We start from the raw sequence: 20,049 nt of genomic DNA, 5'->3' as shown, positions 1-20,049 counted from the left end.
GAAGGGAAGGTCAAAATCAGTGGACACCCAGGCTACAGGCAGAAAACTGGTTGCAACAAAGGTGGCACGGCTCTTGGACTTCTCAGCTCTAGTTCAGTAGATATGGCTATGAATTTCTCTTTGCCTCGAGCCCTGGTTTATGCACAAGTGGAATACTGTGCATAAACCAGCTGACCCAAGCCTTGCACCCGACAGGTACATCATGCTTCAAATTCAGCTTCCCCTCTCACCCTGCCTTGCCTAAATCCTCTTGCTTCTGCAGGTGGTTCTTCTCTCCTGCTGACTTCCAGGTCTGGATGACCTCACTATCCCCTCTGCATGTCAGTTTACAAAAGAAATTAGAAGCAAAGATCTGAGTAATTTATTAACCTAGATGGCAGTATTTGCCACAATAGTCTAATAATCACTATTTCATATAATACTAATTTCTAATAATTCGATCATTATTTTATGAACAGGCCAATTAGAAAATAGGCAGCTACTGGATTTGTTTATTAACAAAACTGTAACTGCATAGCGGAAAATTACAATAGGAACATAAACACTGGCTACTTTCATGAGAACAGTTTGCTGATGCATTTGTAGTGTCCAGCCTCGTCAGTATTTACTTTAATTAACCAGTTATATACAAATAATACTGGCGATCATAGTTATCAGTTCTCTACCAAAACAAGAAAGAGGGAGCCTCTGCTCATGACACTACTTTATTGGCACCTTAACAGAAATATTTGAGAAAATGGCAGTGGGTGGGAACAATGTTCTCAGTAGACGAGTTCAGGTTTACAAGCATTTCCAGAAAGCAAACATAATTTTGCTCTACCTGTTGTAGTTTTACACTTATGCAACAAGACCTCTCTGAACCACGAAGTAGCTGTATATGTTGTTGGAACCTACCTGCCATTTTAACTTAGTTGTCTAGCAGTATGATTTCCTTTGAACTTTATTATCTAGTATTTGTCCACTGCAGCAGGGAAAACCGATGGGGAAGAAAGGTAGCGGGGGAAGGGAGCAGAGAGGGAAGGACTAGGGCAGAACAAATGTGAAATACATTTAAAAGCGCAGATAACTGACAGTAAAATGTATGTTCTTTGGTTAGCAAGCAGAAAAAAAAGGAAAGGTCTTGCATACATGATAGATACACACTAGCATTCTAAAGCAGAAGACAAGAATGTCAAGAGTGTATTCTTCCCCCACTGCCAGATGGAAGGGCTATTATTATAAATGAAAGGCAGCAGCAGTGGATGCCAGGCACTTTTGTTGTGTGCCAGATTCTGAAGTCCAGATGTAAGCAGGTTACCCCTGGGACAGGACAGGCTTCAGCTCCTGCAGCAGAACAGAACCAATCACGGTTTTCTCGGTGTTTATGATGAGCTGTGCTGTAGAGCTCTCCTTCAGCTCCACTGTGACTAGCATCAGTGACCCACTGTGCACAGTCTTAGCTGCAAACCTGGATGGGGAAGGAAAAATAAAGAAATAAAAATCACTGAGGATTTTAAGGTCAAAGACTGCTAATATTTGTTTCTGCAAAAGTTAAATGAGCTCAAATATAATAAAGTGCCTCCAATCTCATTAATGCATTTCAGGGGATAAACCATAAAAACCTCCATAAATTCTTCAGAAAGAATTTGTTCAGCATTGTGTAAATATTTTTACATTTAAGGACAAAAAAGTATCATGCAAAATTATGTATTTAATAGTACAAACGTAACTCTATTTAGTTTTTTTAATGTAAATTCTGATTCTTGCATTCATCTACAATATTCGTGCACACTGGCAACTTGAATGCAGCTGTATGGAGTTTTCCATGGCTAACTATCATTATTTGTTACCCCAAAGAAAATGCAACTACATTAAATGTAGTAGAGCATCTCCAAAAAGCCAAATTGTTGTAGTTTCAGAAAAGTGCATCCTCCTGCCATTTTGGGAATTAATTCAAACTAAAACCAGTCAAAGTTATAAACATCCAGTACAATTACTTGACATGACGGTAACAGCAAGACACCAAATCATTCCATCTGTGAATCTGTCTCCAGAACTTTCAATCATAAAAATGTGGCCAATGTTTCTAAATACTTCGTAATTATTAAAAATCCTACACAGAAAATAAAAAACCCCAACTCAACCAATCAGATAAACAAAAGTTAGGACTAATGCAGCACTACTAAATTCCAAGACATGAAGAACCCACTAATTACATGGAATTAAAAGCAAAACTAGCCTTTTAAGCACCACAATTGACTGAAAAGCCATTTTAGGCACAATGAACTTCTGTCAATCCTGTTAATTCATTCTGCATGCACAGCCAAGCCCAAGAGACGGGAAGGAAGAGAATGGTAACAGAAAAGGATGGCAACAGAAGAGGATGGCAACAGCCTCGTCTTCCATCTTCCACAAGGAACACACCATGGGTTTTTTTGCCTCACCCCCCCTTCTCCCTTGGTTACTTGACAACAACAAAGTTGCTGCACATGGGCTTTTGAAAACACTAACAAGTGTAGAGCAGGTCTGTGACCCAGTCTGACCCCACTTTGCAGGGCCAATCTCCTCTCCTCTTTCTGAATGACACGTGTCTGAATCAGAGCCATCTGCCTCAATTTGCGCAACATCTTCAGCCACAATAGGACCCAGTTAGCCCTGACAACAGCTCACAATACAGAAAAATCAAACTGCTGGGCTGACAGCCCGCTGTGGGCTATTCACAAGCAAACCAACTGGTCAGTGTCTCATGTCTGACAATTAGCATGGGCCTTGCAAAGCGCCTGCCCAAGTCCTTGGGGATCTGTTTAATTACCATCAACATAAAGGAGGGAGTTTATCAGGAGATACTCAAAAAACTTCACTCCAGACTTAATTAAAATATTAGCCACTTAAGCAGGAAGCAGGTTCTCTTTAAACAAGAAGTAATTTCTGTCTTTTTTCTTTTTAAACTAAGCATATCAAAATCTCACAACACATTATACTAATTAAGGAAACATGGGGCACTTCTCTAACGTCACCCATCATAGGTCAATCTATTTCTTTTGTCTGGATTATAGATACATTCAAAGACCTCTCCCTTTAATAGGACGTTCTAAAAACACGTTACTACTATAAAAATGATCTACTTAACTAGTTATATCAATGATTTCATCTATTTGCATGGCCATGTAGAATATCACTACTTCTCTTGTTCATTTTGACAGGGGGATAATTATAGAAACAATAGTCTTATTAGTCATTTTATTTACTTAACAGTTGCGTCTTGGGACAACACAGAAGCAGATTATGTCTGAGAATGCACATAAATAGGTTGGTAGTTGGCACTCCTGCTGTGTTTCATAGCCCCGAGGCTTGATTTTACCCTCTTTTATTAAAACCTGAAAGTGATACAAAGTCAGCTTACAGCAAAAGCCAAGGTGGCCTGAAGCATCAGAGATGAGTTTTGCACTGATATTTTTACACGTGGATTTGCAAAATCACATAGGGGATCAATAGCACTTTTCCATACCTCTGAACAAAACACATAAAATCAATAAAACGTGAATTTCTATGTGGTTTGCAAGATGCAAAGGCTCTGATACTCAGTTAATTTTACACAAAATGTTAGTATGCATAACTAGCAGCGGCTAATCGGTTTGTATCAATGGTCACCGAAGTGGAATCGCTTAGTGAAAAAAGAATTCAAATAGAACGGGATGACTTATTTGACCATTAAAAAAGAGTGTATAGAAGAGCAACCACACAATGGGTTTACCACTGCTTTTGAACTTCAGAAATTGAAATCCATTCCTTAAAATTGGGAAGATAATTTAGTTTCTGAAGAGAGTTATAACATAAATACGCTTATATGATCTGTGAAACTGAACACAGTTATAAAAGGATGAAGCAGTTGACTTCTGGTAGAAGACACTAGCAGTAAAACTAATTTGCTAATTATTTAAATGTTTTACGTATACTGTCATTGAAGGGACTTGGTTAATAGCCGTTTTTTTGACACGTTATTGCATTTATATGCTTACTTTTATAATAAGCCCACATGGATTTTCCAAAATGTGTGTTGTGCTCAACTAAACTTAGCCCAGAAAGCCATTAAAAAAATCTTTCAGCATCAAAAATTAATAACTTTATATAGTAGGTATTTATTCTTCACAAGAAACTTTTATTTTCCCCACAAGGTCAGTAATTATTTTTTACTTTTTCTGAAAGTTGATACTGCCTTAAAGGTTACAATTTGAACACAAAAAAAATTGAAAAAAGATAATAAAACCAATCAGAATTCATAGACTGAAATAAGCCTTGGAAACTGCACTGTAGTACGTTAAAATCTACCCTGTAAATTGGTTATTTGTAGGTCCAAAAGACAGTATAAGCATGGTTCTGTTGCAACAAAGGATGCATCAGTGAATATGAAAAAAATGAAAGGAAATGAGAATACTATTCAGAAAACAGAATCGAATATTTACTAATAGTTTCAGCACGGCAGTTTCTTCTCTACTTGCAGTTATTTTCTGCCTTTCTTTCTGTGATAATATTAATTCTAAACCTGGTTTCACATCATTAAAATATTCAGGAAGATTTGCAGCTGTGAATAGTTTTCCCATTTAAAAAAAAATCAAGACAGATTAGAAACAAAACAATGTGAGATACATTTGCATATTCTGAGTTTTTCCAAATTTTTTTTTCTTTAAAAAGAATGTTAAATATTCTGCGGCTATGTGACATGCAAAAAAAGAGAAGGATTTCATAGATTACTTTTACATAAATATAGTACCTGCCAGTAGGTAAGAAAATACATATTAAGAATCAAATTCTAAATCAACATCAATAAAGTACTGTATATTTTTAGAAATTCATTCAGTCTTTCAAGAGTTAAAAATCAAGTACCTATTCTCGTTCACTGTCCATGAAAACAATTTGTTAATGATTATTACACAGAAATACTTGATTTATGGCTTATATAAAGGGAAAACACAGAGTATCGGATACTACGATGCGACAGGATTTGCCAAACACTGGCTTTGTAACGATGACTAGCCTAACGACAGACTAGCAGTTATTTTCCCTTTATTTGCAGAGAGAAGATAGCTACAACATACAGGAGAGACTCTTTCATGACGAAAGGTTGTGAAAATTCCATGCCAGTGAATAGAAAGCAACAGAGTAACTCACTCAAAATCTGCTCTTTAAAATTCAACATTTGAGAAAGTAAATTTACATCCGAACACTCAGTATCGAGACATTTGTTTACAGCAGAGCAGGGTTTATTACGCATAATTCAACAGCACTAAAACATACGTTCTCTCCTGTTGGGCGGTGTTCCTTTTTGATTTTTCTACTCAAGCTAATATTTTTTCCGCTTCTTCTAATTTTTCCTGTTCTACTGCTTACCAGAAACAGTGACAATGGCCTATGGAGGCTAAAACTTTTTTTTTTCTCTGCCCTTTCTTTAAATCTTGTACATGAAGCCTTCAATTACTGCCTGCTGAAGCAGACAGAATCCTATTAGTAAGAAAGACGATCAGAAGATGCAATGCCCTGCCCTAGCTGTAGAAAAATAATTAGTCCAAAGTTAACAAATGTGTAATCAAGTTATGCAATGAATATATTCAAAGGGGAAAAATACTGCTGTGAATTAGTCTTCAATTTGTAAATACAAGAATGAACAACTATGAAGTACCTTCCAGTGTATCGACTGGACAACAAAAATATTTATAGTTTCAGTACTCCGAATCTTCATCTCAGTCTGATAAATTCCATCTATGTACAAGTTTGATTTCATAATTTGCATTTCACTTAAAAATTGGCTAAAATACTAATTACTTCTAGTTGTTCTCTAGGTAAGCCTTAGAATATGAAAAAGTATTCGGAACAGCATTACTATCTATCAATTCTGACCTGGGGATAGAGCAAGCTTAATACTAAACCAAAAAGAAATATATTAATAAAAAGAAAGATTTTTTTCTTAACCTGGTGATTTGTTTTCAGAAAAAAAACTTGTTTAAAACCGGTTATTAATAAAAAAATTAATATTTACCTTAAAAATCATATTATGGTAATTTGACGTTTTCTTTTTTGCAGTACATTTTGTGCTATTTTAACACTACTTTGAAACAAATTGTTCAAAATAACTAATCCATTACCCTAACGCAATTATTTCCAATAGTAACTATTCTTGGGTTTAATAAAATCATAAAATTGTAAAATAAACTGCAATCAATGCTGTAATACATTTTTAACATTTTTTTTGAGTTTGTTCTCGGTTGCCAGTAAGCAGTTGCACTGTACCTCTAACAAAAATGCAGGAATGCAAGTGAGTCTTCTGAACTTATTGTCCAACATGTAGCACTACTCCCCATGTTCAAAAAGATGCTGTATGAACTCTTTATCATCCTCCAAATTTACTTTTAGTTCAAAAATCACAGCATTTTTATATGTAGGTATTTATATCTCTTCCCCAAAACTTCAACAAGCTAAAAGCTTGAATAAAAATATTTGGTCCTCACGCCTATAAACTTATAATTGTAATACTAAATCTATTTTGCATCTAGCCTATAATTTTTATTTTTTTTTTAAAGAATCAGGGATTTAACATGGTAAGTATTTGAGAATTACCTACAGTCTATCTTTAAAACAGGCTATAAATTTTAATTTGCAGAAATATTAGTTAATCCCAAGAAAGTAAGTTATCTTACAGAAATATATTAAAATATTAAACTTGCTCAGAGATCTTTGAAATCAAATATATTCTTATGTTCAGTTAGTTTAAGTGTTACATGTTATCCGTTTAAATAACCGGCTCAGAAGGTTCCTGTTTGTTTTTCAAAGAAAATGCTGCACATATTTTTCACTTTACAGCATTCAGATACAAAAGCAGTGCTGTCCTCTAGTGGACAGCAAACAAGCTAGGCTAGAACAATCTATTTTGATTAACCTCATATCTAAAATGACTCACTCATATACTTTTAATGCTAAGCTCAAATTTAATTTCTTCAAGTTATTTTTAAATTTTGCAATCCAGATGCAAGCTGCTTAAATACAAGACTATATTTAAAATGTTAAGGGCCTTAAAATGATGTTGTAGAAAGGCATTCTCTCGATCAAGTATTTTGTACCAGTTAATCAGAATCTTCATAGGCTGATAATACGTGAAAACTGTATTAATACGTACAGGCTCCTTTTGTTAGTGAGGAGAAAATGTAAAGGTTTTGGAACATTAGCATTTGATTAATGTATTACAGAATATTTAGTAGAAACTATTGAATGAGTTACTTTCATATTTTAAAATTTCAGTTTTCATTTTCTATAGGAATAAAAGTATTTACCTAGGAACAGCAACTAACCAGAAAGACTTTTAGTCCTGGCTGACAGAAGAAATATAAATGGTCAGCCTTGTTGAGCTTTTTTTAAAAAAAAGCCAGAATTACTGCCATCATAAATCAATAAAACATTTAAGAGCTTACAACTTTTGACTACAATGAAGGCTGAAATACTGTGGACGCGGATATACTATTCCATTTAAAATTCTGTCTCCTACAGGTAAAAGCTACCAGTGAAACTGTTTTGCCTAGGGTATTTTGCTGTCTGATTAATTCCTACTTGAGAAATTAGGAAGCAATATCAAGGCTGTATGTCTATTACAAGTTTATTCACTCAGCTACCCATTGCAGCTCTCTAGAAGAGGAGAAAAAGATGATTGAACCCCACAGCTAAGGAACCACAGAAGCAGAACAATCCACATAACTGCGTCAAAGAAGCTACTGCCAGAGGTAGATTTCACTTCATTTGAGCTCTCCAACAGGCCAATTGCTTAGTAAAAATCTTAGGAAAGATTTCTGTGTGCACACAGAGCAGAGAAGGTCTTTAAAAAAGCCTTCCTGGCTTTACAAGACCTGTTTGTCAGCTACTGAGAACACGTTTGGATTCAAACGGAGTAACTATAAGCAACTTACACTTCTCAGAAATTTCTACACCGTGTTTAATCTCAATAGATGAGTGATAGCCCTTCGTTTCTGACATGCTGGAAGCGGATGCAGTTGTTAGTTGTGGTAAGCTGATGGGGTCTGATCACCAACTTCCTGCCTGAGAATTCTTCCAAATTTAGTACAAATTGGAGACATACAAAGAGAAATTTTCCAGGCAGACCCCTTTAAATGGGGTTTTGTTCAATACAAACATACCTACATACATGCACAATTGCATACCCTTTCTCCCCACGTTAAGTGTTGCTGGATTAAAAAGATGTGGGGAGGATAACTGATTATTAAGCATGCCATTCTCTGATAATCAAAATTGTCTGTAAACAAAACCCTCTTTCCTTTGAGAATCAGTCTGCCAATATATTATAAATGGGACATGACAGGTTGCAAAATGATAAAAAGGGGTGAATACAACCAGACTGTCAGGCTGATGCATGGGGTGGGGAATAAAGGCTAGTGAAAAACAAGTGTTGATCCTTGGATTTCTGTTTCTTAAGCATTTTATGCAAGTCTTTACACTGGGTCTAGTTGCTTTCATGTTCTTCAGTATTTCAGTGCTCATCCACTGCAGTATGCTTACTGTTAAATTACATGATTTACACAGTTTGTTTTTGATTTTGCTAATGGATAATAATGCAAGCCTCCAAAAGACAGGTGGAAGATATTTTACACCTCGTTCAATACTAGCTTATTCACAAAATCACACAGGTCATGGGCATGCTTAACAATGATGCACTACACACAGCAAGCTCTGAACAAACTGGCATATGTTTATGGTGCAGTCTAGTGTCCTTAAAAATGTGGATTCCAGAAGCAACATAGTCACTGCATGCAACGGTGTGCTTGAGCTAGTTAACCTGTCCCAGCAATGAGAAGTGCTGTTTTGTGCTTCTTGTTTAAAAGCTTATTTGCTGGTAATTCAGGTGTTTACTATGACGACACACTAAGAGATGAGAATCCTCCCTCTGCAAGTTCTGGTGATCTCTAGAAAGAAAAGATCGCTATTAGAACAACTGCTTCCATGATTGTAATGGAGAAGGATATTAAACTCATAATTTCAAAATGTGAAATGGCTGTTCTGAAGCAGATTATGGCTTCAGTGTTGAAAGAAGCTTCAGTTTGATTTTCTCCAAAATCTCAGATTGTCCTGTATTGAGTTGTTGAAATTACAGATGTGACCACCTCAAATTAGACAACTGAAATTAATGCTGTCATGTGTCTCAGAGTGCTGGTCAATGGTTAAGGCCATCCTGATGAACCACAGAATAGAGATGCAAGTGACATTACGCTCACTTTGTAACCCAACGATTTCTTGTGGATTCCTTCCAAAATACAACAGTAGCAACAGACTAGTTCAATAGACTATTAAACGAGTTGAGGTCGACTAAAATTCGTTCTTCATATCCACCCTGATGAGTTCAGACTTTTATCTCATTGACTGACTGGGCAATGTGCAAGTGAAGTCTACAAGAATGGAAAATGAGGAAAAAGTGCTCTACCTCGCATCATTTTGTACAGCCACGTTCATTGAAGGAAAACATCTACTAGAGTACAATGCATCCCATTTAAGAAATGCTTCAGGAAGTGGAAGGCAGAGAGGTAGTCAGTTCAATACGGCCTGATTCTCCATCCCATTACACATTTTATTCTGACGTCAATGAAATCACACAAGCATAAAACAAAGTGAAAAAGTGAAGAAGCAAATTCAGTTTGTGATCCCAGCTCTGAGTGGACTTTTCTGCTTCATGCTACAGTCAACACATTAAAAGCTTTTGCATCATATTTTGTAGGTAGTATAAATACATGCTTTCTATGTGTATTTCCATTATTTTTCTTATAAGCCAATTTACCCTGAAACGCCTCTCCTTTACACAGAGGGTCTTATGTAATAGCAGACAATATTTTGACGCTTTCAAGAGAACTGTAAGAGCATTCAAGTCTATCTAAGATCAAAGTAAAGTCTGCAACTAGTCTTTTCATTATGTCACCATCTGTTGTCTTTTGCTATATTCAAAGTGAAGAAAATGAAGACTACCTATCCTGGTAGGAGGTTACAGAGCTGAAAATGAATAAAGGAGGAAGAGACCTGAGAGACTTTTAGAATATTCATCTGAGAGGAATAAAGAACACATCCTGAAAGTAACACTAGTACGAAGGGCATTTCTAGATAAATAAGGCTCATGTTGGTTAAAAAGAAAATTACTGAAAATCTTGAGTTGAATTGTGTCTTCATCTTGTCACATTTTGAAATAGAAGAGAACAGTCTAGAATTCAGTTTTGATATGTAACGCAAATAATGTTACTGTCCAAGTAGAAACAGGAAGCTGAAGTGATAGTCCACGGAAGAATCAACTCTGAGGGAATAAATGTCCTCAATTATGCATCCTCTTATATTGAAGACGAAAAAATTCCTGGTAGACTTTTCTCAGTGACTACAAACGTCAGACATACTTCAACTGAAAAGTACTTCATCCCTAAATGTAGTTATTCAAACGGCAGGAACAAATATTTTTCTTTCAATGCCTTTGTCTTCAGATATTCAAATGGTGCCCATGTATGTGGCCTGAATCATAAGACAGAAGCTTGGTGCCTTACCTGATTCTTTTTGAAATCACTTTGTCAACATTTATGTGCTCCTCAACCCACTTGTAACCTTTCATTTCTTAAAATATTTTTAACAAACAACAGTTCTCAGAATATTGAAAGAGCTATGTATATTCGAACAATTATCCCAATCAGTCTTTTGAAACAATATTTTAAGAAAAATATATATTTTCTTCATTTTGTTCTACACTCACTTAGCAGTTAAATTATTACATTTCACGTAAATATAAAAACTCAGTAGCCATATGGTAAAGAGAGAAAAAAACACATGTAAGAAAGCGTTGCTATACTGTGATGCAGACTGACACATAGCTGATGTATTTGACAAGTGTATATTTATTTCAGTTTTCATTGGTGACTGCACACTAGTCTGTTGATATTTGTTTCAAGTATTTATTTTCAAATCATTATATTTGCTTTAAGTGCTTTCACTTGGTGCAAAAATACAATCCTAAACAGGGTTATCATTTTAAGGAGCAGTAATTGGGTCCCACCAGCATGACATCATCTTCGTCATTAGTGCAAATATATTTAGACTGAAAAAAAACATGAGACATGCACCTGTTCAAGTCCATTAGATTCACTTGTATTAAACTATACAATTTCATTTTGAATGAGTATATTGCATTACCAGCCAATATAAATTTCTTGGCATTAGCAGTCATTAAGTAGTAATAGTCAAGTTGGGGATGATCAACTAAGAGGTTAATATAATTCATGCTGCACAGTGCAGAACATCAGTTTAAAAATAGTACTACTCTTCCTGTGTAAAAGGGTATGTACTAAGCACTTCCAAGAAGTGAACTCAAGTAGTCCTCACAGAATAGCATGACAAGCTGAAACAAGTTCTTGTATATAACTTTTTTCCCAGAATACCACTTGAAATAAAACAAACAATACAAATGACAATACTATAGAAAAAGAAAAAAAAAATCATTTTTCACATATTTTTATTGAATCTGTAACTGCTTTGTCAAGATAAAAGGTGACCGTTTATTTTATCATCCTGAAATGGTGTACATGTCACATAAATAAAACATGGCACACGTCTTGCATCCATGCGATTTTGCAAGAAGATACTCCATTTTTGTTTACTCTCATGGCAAAGTTGATTTAATCCAAATATATGTATACTTTTTAGCATATATATATATATATAAAAAAATATTGCAGTCATTTGTTTGGAAAGTATTATCTAATCTCTATCTCAAATATTCATTCATCTAAATCTAGGATTTACTCTAATGATAACACAGTACTATTTAAAAGATGACAAGGTTCATCACAGTATCAATTAGTTAATGTTCCCATTCCTGTTCTCAGTAAAAACTAGGTGCAATTATGACTACATAGTATCTGTGAACTCCAGTTACTTACGGTGAAGCAAATGAAGGGCTATTTTTTCAAATGCTTACCATTGCTGGACATTTCCAGTAGGCCATTTAAATTGCTATAAACACTTTTTTTTTTCCTGATGGACATCATAAACACAAACTATTCTGTAACTACTGTGGAAGATTGAATAATTCTATTCTGAATCAAAAAATCCCAGAAATAAGATTTCAGGATGCTCTAAAGCACTCTGAATACTTCAGCCTGACCAGAACATGCCTTCCACCACTGCCTCTGAAGGAGTGTACCCAACAGGAAGTACACCTTCAGTTTATTTACTGCTGGTCACAGACTCCGTTTTGCAGAAAACCTCCTTTAAAAAAAAAAAAAAAAAAAAAGAGCAAGAGAAAGCAAGATCAAGTTAGAAACTTATCTAAAAATCAACCTGTGGCTGAGCTAGGGACTAAGCCATTATTTTAGAGAGCCTTTTTGAGACTCAGTCACAAGACAATCCATCCCTACGTGGTAAGTCTCATGTGACAGATAGGGTAAAGATGGAGAACACCTGTATACTGCAGACACTTCAGTCTCTCTTGATTGACACTCTCACCTAGTCTTTGAATTGATGTTGAGAACGCAGCCTGTATAGATCCCTCAGGGATGCAACAAATGAGGACTCTTTCATGGAGGAGCAGGTGTCAATAGTGACAATCATTTCAGTGCAACCGCACTAGCTGTACCATGTTTTTATGGTGAAACAGAATTTTATCATTGACCATATCAAATACATAGGAAAATCCAGCTGGGTTAATGTTAATGCAATGCAATACAAATACCCAGCGATACAAAAAACTAAATGCAACTAAGAGAAATATCAGGTTATTAGTCCTGTGTGGGCTACAGGATTCTCATCATTCCAAGCAGTCATCTTGGCCAGCAAAATTTCAAAGAAAAATATTGTTCTTTGCTTAAAAGAAGATACTTTGCTCTTATTGAAATAGCAAAATTCAGGTGGCTAAAGAGATAATTCACACTCTGGAACAGTTTTAGTAGATACTAGCAGAGATGCATGTGTTTTCTTATTTCAAGACCAGGTTAACAGTTTCCAGTTACATCTTGCTGTTGTTATTTGCGTCCACTCGGTTTTCCACACATGGCAATTTTCCTGTTTGTTCTTGTCACAAGTGAGAAGCCATACAGATTCCCAGGACTAAATATTTTGAGTCAATCACATTAAAAGCTGTCATTAACAAACAGTTGTATCAATTCCACTGACATTCTGTATCACGGCTTTTGGGTGAAATGGATTGACCTACAACTAATATCTGAAATTTAAACAAGTCAAATTACTTTCTTGGTTAATCACTGTTTTTTCTTGCATGTATGTATAGGAAGGGCAAGGAAATGTTTAATTTAACGTTCAACCTGCATTCAAAAAGATCATCGAACTGAAAAAAAATAATTGGATTCTAGGTTTGACTAACAGGATACCACAGGTCGAAAATTAATATGGGAAAAATAGGCTACTTCTCACAGATGATAAACGTTTGTAAGGCCCTTACTTTTAGAAACAAAGTAAAAAACTCCATACAGATGTTCTTGAAAGCACTATGCTTTAAAAGGCTATCTTTTCAGTTTGAAAAAAAAAACCCCAAACAGGAAAGGACAACTATCCCTAACTGTGTGCAGATTATTCTATATACATTCAAATAAAAAGCTGAGGAGTACTTAGGCACAAGTTAATATCTGCTTAAGATTCTATGTTACAGTATAATTTGGTACCTTATCCGTTAAAGGTGTGGATAATAAAATTTTCCCTAATATTATCAAATGTTGACGTATTTAGAATTAAAAAATTCATATTAAAGGTGGTTCCACTAAGAATGACATGTAATCTTACCTGAGTATGTTGTCTTGACCAGAAGGAACTACACCCAGGTTTGCTGCGTTCACTACCTTCTCGATTATTACAAGTCTAGCAGAGTTCTGTGGAGCAACAGCTATTGTAGCAGATGTCTCATTCATTCCTGTCAGCATCCCTGAAACAAGAAGTATTTCATTATGAATACTTTAAGATTTGCTTGCTTATTAAGCATAAAACCAAAATGAGAGACTTCTAAACGAAAAAACACATTTGCATTAAAAGTTAAATCATTTGTCGAGAAAAAAATTTTATAAGAAATTACATAATTACATTAGGTTAATATATGACTTGCAATGTTCTATTATTAGAAGCAAATTACTAATAACTGAACAATGATATGAGCAATACTAATGCAACTGTGAAACCAAAATGGTTCATTTTCACAAAAAATATAACTCAAAAGAATGTAAACACAGAAATGAAACAGTAAGTAAGACTGATTTGGAAAAGTCCAGCTTAAGTAAGACCATATATAAAGATATCTTCTAATCTTTCAATCATAAAACCACTGCATTTAATTATAATTTTATATCCAATTGCAAAAAATAATCTTGAAATTCAGATAGTAGTCATTGGTTCAATTTAGTTCATGAAGACAAAATCATCACATTAGAAACTGGGAAATTCAGTTAGCGTCCATCTTTCTATAATGTCATGATAAAATATTTGATTAAAATAATTCGACTACCACTACAAAATGGAATAGAAATGTCAAGATTATATCCAAACATATGGCAAAAAAAAGTAAAGGAGGAAGTGTTGTTCAAGGGCATTTTAACAAAACCCCTCACTTTTCTCTTCTATCAACATCCATTGTTTAGAAGAATAATTTGCCAGGCACTAGTGTTGATTAAAACCCAGCAGTAACTAGATCTTAACATCGTGTGCATATTTTTACACTATGTTCGGAAGCTGAAAATGCAGAAAAAAAATGGAGCACAACACTTTAGGTAGAAATATGAAGCACCTGAAATCCACAATAACATTAACAATGAAAACAACACAAAAGTCTCAAAAGGCTAGTGTTTTAGGACTGCACATACCGCTCTAACCCAGAGCAAATGGCACTAAGACGCCTAATAGAACAATCAAAAAAAATAAATCCAACATTTCAATGCACTAGAATGTGCATTAGCTCCTGTCACAAAACAAGAAATATCAAAGTAAAAACGGAACAGCCTATAGGTAAAAAACGGGATATTTTTGAACATGATCTGCTCTTGAAGAGAATAAAAATAAGCACACAACTTCTGTAAAGATCAGCTTTATCTCGGGAATAGAACATTCTGTTTCAAATTGTTTAACTTCACTATTAGGCAAAAGCTTTAAAAACTACATACGCAGACTAAAACTGCTTTTAAGCAGAGCACAGGGACTGACATAACACTGCTGAGAGATGTGTGTACTCATTTAGGATTTAAACCTTCTCCATTAAGCTCTATTGAAGAGCAAATGCTGAATAAATGAATGCAACTATGTTTATGTTAAAAGCCTGTTTCCCGCAGCATGTAATTAAAGGAAATGTACAAAGCCAGTACTTTTGTCAAGCTCCTGTAAATGGAAAGATGGATAGCACTCAGAGAAGTGAATGCATTGCTTCATATTTAACCTTAACACTCTTGTCATTAATGGTTTGTCTAACTTGTTCTATAAAAGACAAGGTACTGCTCCATTGAAGTAAAATTAAAAAAATCAACTAAACCATGCTTTTCAGAACAGAAGATTCATTATCCTCGACTAATGTATTGGCATAAAGCAAAGTAACATCCTATCAAGTAAGGCACACATTCAATCTGCCTTTTCGCCCCCCTTTATTTTTAACTCATGCTGTTTTATTGTTATAGGCAATTTGTACCACTCAGCATGACAGTGTAAACTGAATCAAGATTAATTTACATGCAAAAGAACACTTAGGAGAGCAGCATGGTAAGCAAATGTATTGTCTCGATTGCTGAGGTGGAAAAGAACCTGGAAAGAAAAAAGGGTGCTCTAATTAAGGGGCATCAAATATGATTGCTCGTGGTAGTCAAGGGCCAGAAAATAGCAAACGTCCAACCATTTAAAGAATTAGCATCTTGCTTGTTAGGAAGACAAGTTGGATATATAAATCTTAATAAAATTAGGTAAACAATTTGTTTACTTAACCAAGGTGTTGGGGTTTTGTAGTTTTTTTTGTTGTTGTTGTTGCTGTTTTTGTTCATTCTTAAAATGTAAATCAGGTATACTCTTTTTTATTTACAAAAATTGACAAAATGATTTTTAAGCACATCAGGGAGGGAAGTCTTTATACTCAAAGTAGTTTCAACTGGCTATTTTAAAAACACGTTCGTAAAAATTCTGATTAACATCCAGCTATAACCATCACGTGTCACCTTTAATATTGCTTGAAACATGAGTCTAAGAAAACTCTGGTTAGAGCACAGAGTATCAATTAATCAGAGTTAACTAACTGATACAATGAAATAACTGTACAGATTTTTAATAACAAAAGGAAATAAAATTGGAAAAATTACACTGGTAGGTAACAAGGTATGTTAGCTACCAGACTAGTTCTACTCTGAAGTAAGCCAAGGGGAATTTTGCTACTGTTAGAAACAGCAGACAAGTAAAAATTTGGATACAGACTTCCAACAGTACATGTCTCTCACATGCAGAATTCCTGCTACAGAAACTGGACTCTTCATGGGGATGTGACGTAAAACAGGGTATAGAATCCTGAGGCCTAAAGATCAGTAAAAATATTTACCCAGAAAGGTAATGAGTAGTTCGGCAACACCCTTTTTATCCACTGCTTCCAAATTGTCAATCACAACATCAACCGCTAACTCGCCTGCTGCTCTGGGGAATTACCTCACCAGAGGATTCCCCAGCTCAGGAGGGAAGTGAAGGGAAGACAGTGTAGCAACGCTGAGCGTATCCTGCGCAGTGTGCGGACAAATGTGGCTTTCGAGCTTCTGCCACTACCACTAGGTAACCTTCACAGCCATGAATATTCAATAACCTGTCTGTTCCCCTATCTTTATGCCATCAGGAAGAAAATGGACATACACAAATGTAACAGACAATGCAAAACAGCAGAGTGTAATTGAGTAAAGATGTGTAGCAATGAATTGTCTTCTGCATAGCGGTGTAATACCGGCTATTTCCTCTTTAGCATTCTTACTGGGTTATACATGCAATTTAGATGTAAAAATCCTTAAACCCCATACATATTCTCATTCTCTCACAACATAACCTTGCATTTCTAACATTCTCCTCACTCTTTCACTATTTTTTACCTATTTGTTTTTGTTGCAAATAAAATAAGGCATCTCCAGGTAAAAGACTTGAAACAACTTACATCCAAAAACGAAAAACAAGGAAAAAGGAAAAGCATGACAAGTGAAAAACAAGTTATATAAATCAGATTCATTTGGAGAATACAGAAAAATCAATGTTAAACACAAAATAGAATAATACCAGCTTCTAAATTGCCCTGCATTTATTATTGTAATTTGGATTTTTTGTTTAGCAAGATCACATAGTAATTCTCCTCAAATGTTAGCTGCTCCTAGATCTTTGTAATAAATAGTTATGCAAACTTTAGAACTGAGACCTCTATTACCATGAATATTCTGAAACAGCTGATATCTATAAGAAAAAAGATGCAATAGAAAAGGTTTTTAAATGCCAGCATCAAGTCCTGCATCAAAGAACGAATTCAGGAAGACAGAGAGAGCGATACAGAAATGCCAAGAGACCTTCATGGATTTACAAATACTTCATATAAACAAATTTTCAAATAGCTTTATTCAGAGTAGCCTTTCTGCTCTATTAAACATAGCAAACAGCTGCCAGATTTATTCAGACAAATAATCAACAACCATAGAAGTAAAATGGCAGAAGAAAAAGGAATTTTGGCAACAACTCCACAGAGGACCACAGCTATTCTCCAAGTACACTTCTTCTATGTGCTCGTGGTTCTGTATGGCCAGTCAGGAGGAAAAAAAGCCCTCAGTCACAGTAAACCATACAAAAACTCTATCAAAGTATCACAAAGCAAGTAAATAAAAAAGAGCAGGGAAGAAGCACAGTAACCTGCCTTCCTTTCGCTACAACCTCAGCTACAATTTTTAGAAGGGAACATTTTAAAATAAATGTGCCACAGCCTTGTTCAATCACTCACCTTGGTTTGCTGAGCAGGTATAAAGCAGAGAGGCAGGCTTTAGCCAGCAAAGGGTAAGAACAGCAAATAAGTATCAATTGGTTAAGAAAACAAAGCACAATCCTAACTTTTCACTGCAGCCATAAGCTTAACTGAAAATGATCTGGGCAATATTTAATCTACTTTCTTAATAATTCAAAAATACAAAAGCAAGAAATGCTGAAAAGCAATAATTAGTAATACATAGCATTATTCATTGGTGTTCTTGACTGCTTGATGGATACACTGGGCTTCTGCGCCTTACACAGCAATGACAGAATCCCATGGGTATATTCTCATCTCGGTGTGAAGAGATTTACACATGTAAATCCCCATACAATGAGATAGATGAGTAAATACTATTACATTTGAATGCATCCAAAATGTAATCGTTTATATTTTAAAATATCCAAAAAACATACCAAAATTAAGGGCAGCAGTATGGACTATTCCATTTAATACACAGTCACAGCTAAGTACAATTTTCTTTAATTATTTAGTATAAAATATTCAAGTCACTAAAAGCTCTTATGGAGGTTTGTGTTTGGACATGCATCAGAAACCTACATTCTTTAAAGACGCAGCATTAGAACAACACAGAAGTATATTAAAACATGTCATTCCAACAAGAATTTTATTTTAATATGAAGTATTTGAAAGGAGAAAGACTAAAATAACCTTCAAAGTAGCTGAGGAACAGGTACCCTAATAGTAGGTAAAAGTAGCCTTGGAATAAAGACTAGTAAAGACAGACACCATATCAATGTATATTTGGTTTATTTCCTTGAGCTGGGGTTCTAACTTTCTGCTTTGCTGCTACTAGGAAAGACATTTACACTTCATGATAGGAAGCCAAAGCTCTCTGAGCCAGAAGGCTGTTTCAGGGTAAAGGGTAGGCTTGCGCTTTTACAGGCACACTGAAAAGCTGTCAAATACTACTGCACATCCTTTTTAAGATATTTTTGAATTACATGATTAGTATCAGACTGAATTACTAACAGAGTCTAACACAAACAGCTACACTGGAAGCACTTGCTATATGTTTGGAAACTGAAAGGCACACAGCCCTCTTCTCATCCAAACACATTTATTGAAGCTGCTGAGACATTTCTCACCTTGCTCCTTCTTAAAGTCTTTCTCTGACATCGTGACAGGCAAAATCAGTTCTCCAACAGGGGGTTGAATGTTAACATTGAAATGATCATCCTTTGTGCTGGGAAAAGAGAAATTACAGAGAATCAACCAAGTGCTTCAGCACAGATTAATATATACATATCAGCTCCAAATTTACTACGGAATCTGTAAGTAGTGTAAGAACCACCCTGCATGATTTCTACCTCGTTAATCCAAAAGCTCACTAATTTCTTACATCAGTAAAGCTGATCCATTTTCTCCAGTACAAATGTAGTATTAATATAGTGTGCATGCTCTTGTGTTTCTGAAAAATGTAACTTTTACTTATATTAATGTTTATTTGTAATCTGTAAGACACCACACTCAAACTAAATTGCAAAGGACAAATTATTACGCATTTTACTCCTTTAAAAGAACTATTATTCACAAATTCTGTCATCAGCAACAGCTGTCCCAGAAATAGGGCTAAACCTAGAAAAGGTGTAATTTCAGACAAAAAGGATTATTATTGTCTGAAAACAAACTCAAACAATAAATTTGGGAATAAAAAAGACGTATCTTTGATCACTTCAATTTGGCAACAGTTTGTACATTTAAACAAACCCACAGAGCATACTGATTAATGTAAAAGCACACTGGAAAATTGCAGAATTTGAGGCAATTTTCATATTGGCAGAGTTTAAAAAATTACTATCAGTAGTAGCACACTACTACCAAATGCTATAGATTCCTCCTTAAAAAATAAATATTATACAGTAAACTTGCTCTCCCTATCTGTTCAATTCTTTAAGTTTCCAACTATCTCATCTCCAAGCCTACAGAAACTCAAGATACACTCACTGTGCTATGTTTGATGGACTAACTATACCGTAAGGAATTCAGCTAGTAATTCAGGATCAGCACATCCAGTCAGAATC

At 35.1% G+C, this 20,049-nt stretch overlaps 1 protein-coding gene across 7 annotated transcripts in view; it reads right to left on the bottom strand.

The window, feature by feature from the left end:
- Positions 1-708: 708 nt before the first annotated feature.
- Positions 709-20,049, bottom strand: part of AP3B1 (adaptor related protein complex 3 subunit beta 1) — a 176,755-nt gene continuing 157,414 nt past the window's right edge. For 6 of the 7 annotated variants that reach the window (XM_086630039.1, XM_086630037.1, XM_086630040.1 and 3 more), the window contains 3 exons: positions 19,114-19,211; positions 13,792-13,930; positions 709-1,447 (listed from right to left, as the gene is read on the bottom strand). In XM_086630039.1, coding sequence (XP_086486165.1) covers positions 1,294-1,447; positions 13,792-13,930; positions 19,114-19,211 — 391 coding nt within the window. In that variant the 3' untranslated portion in view covers positions 709-1,293. Of the gene's footprint in view, positions 1,448-11,737; positions 12,265-13,791; positions 13,931-19,113; positions 19,212-20,049 lie in introns of those variants that run through there. The other variant, XM_086630041.1, reaches the window with a different exon arrangement.

The sequence above is a fragment of the Tauraco erythrolophus genome, chromosome Z (genome assembly GCF_009769465.1).
Source record: "Tauraco erythrolophus isolate bTauEry1 chromosome Z, bTauEry1.pri, whole genome shotgun sequence".
In the NCBI taxonomy this organism is placed as follows: Eukaryota; Metazoa; Chordata; class Aves; order Musophagiformes; family Musophagidae; genus Tauraco; species Tauraco erythrolophus.
Note: the sequence above shows the minus strand (reverse complement) of the source record. Positions and strands in the feature narration are given on the sequence as shown.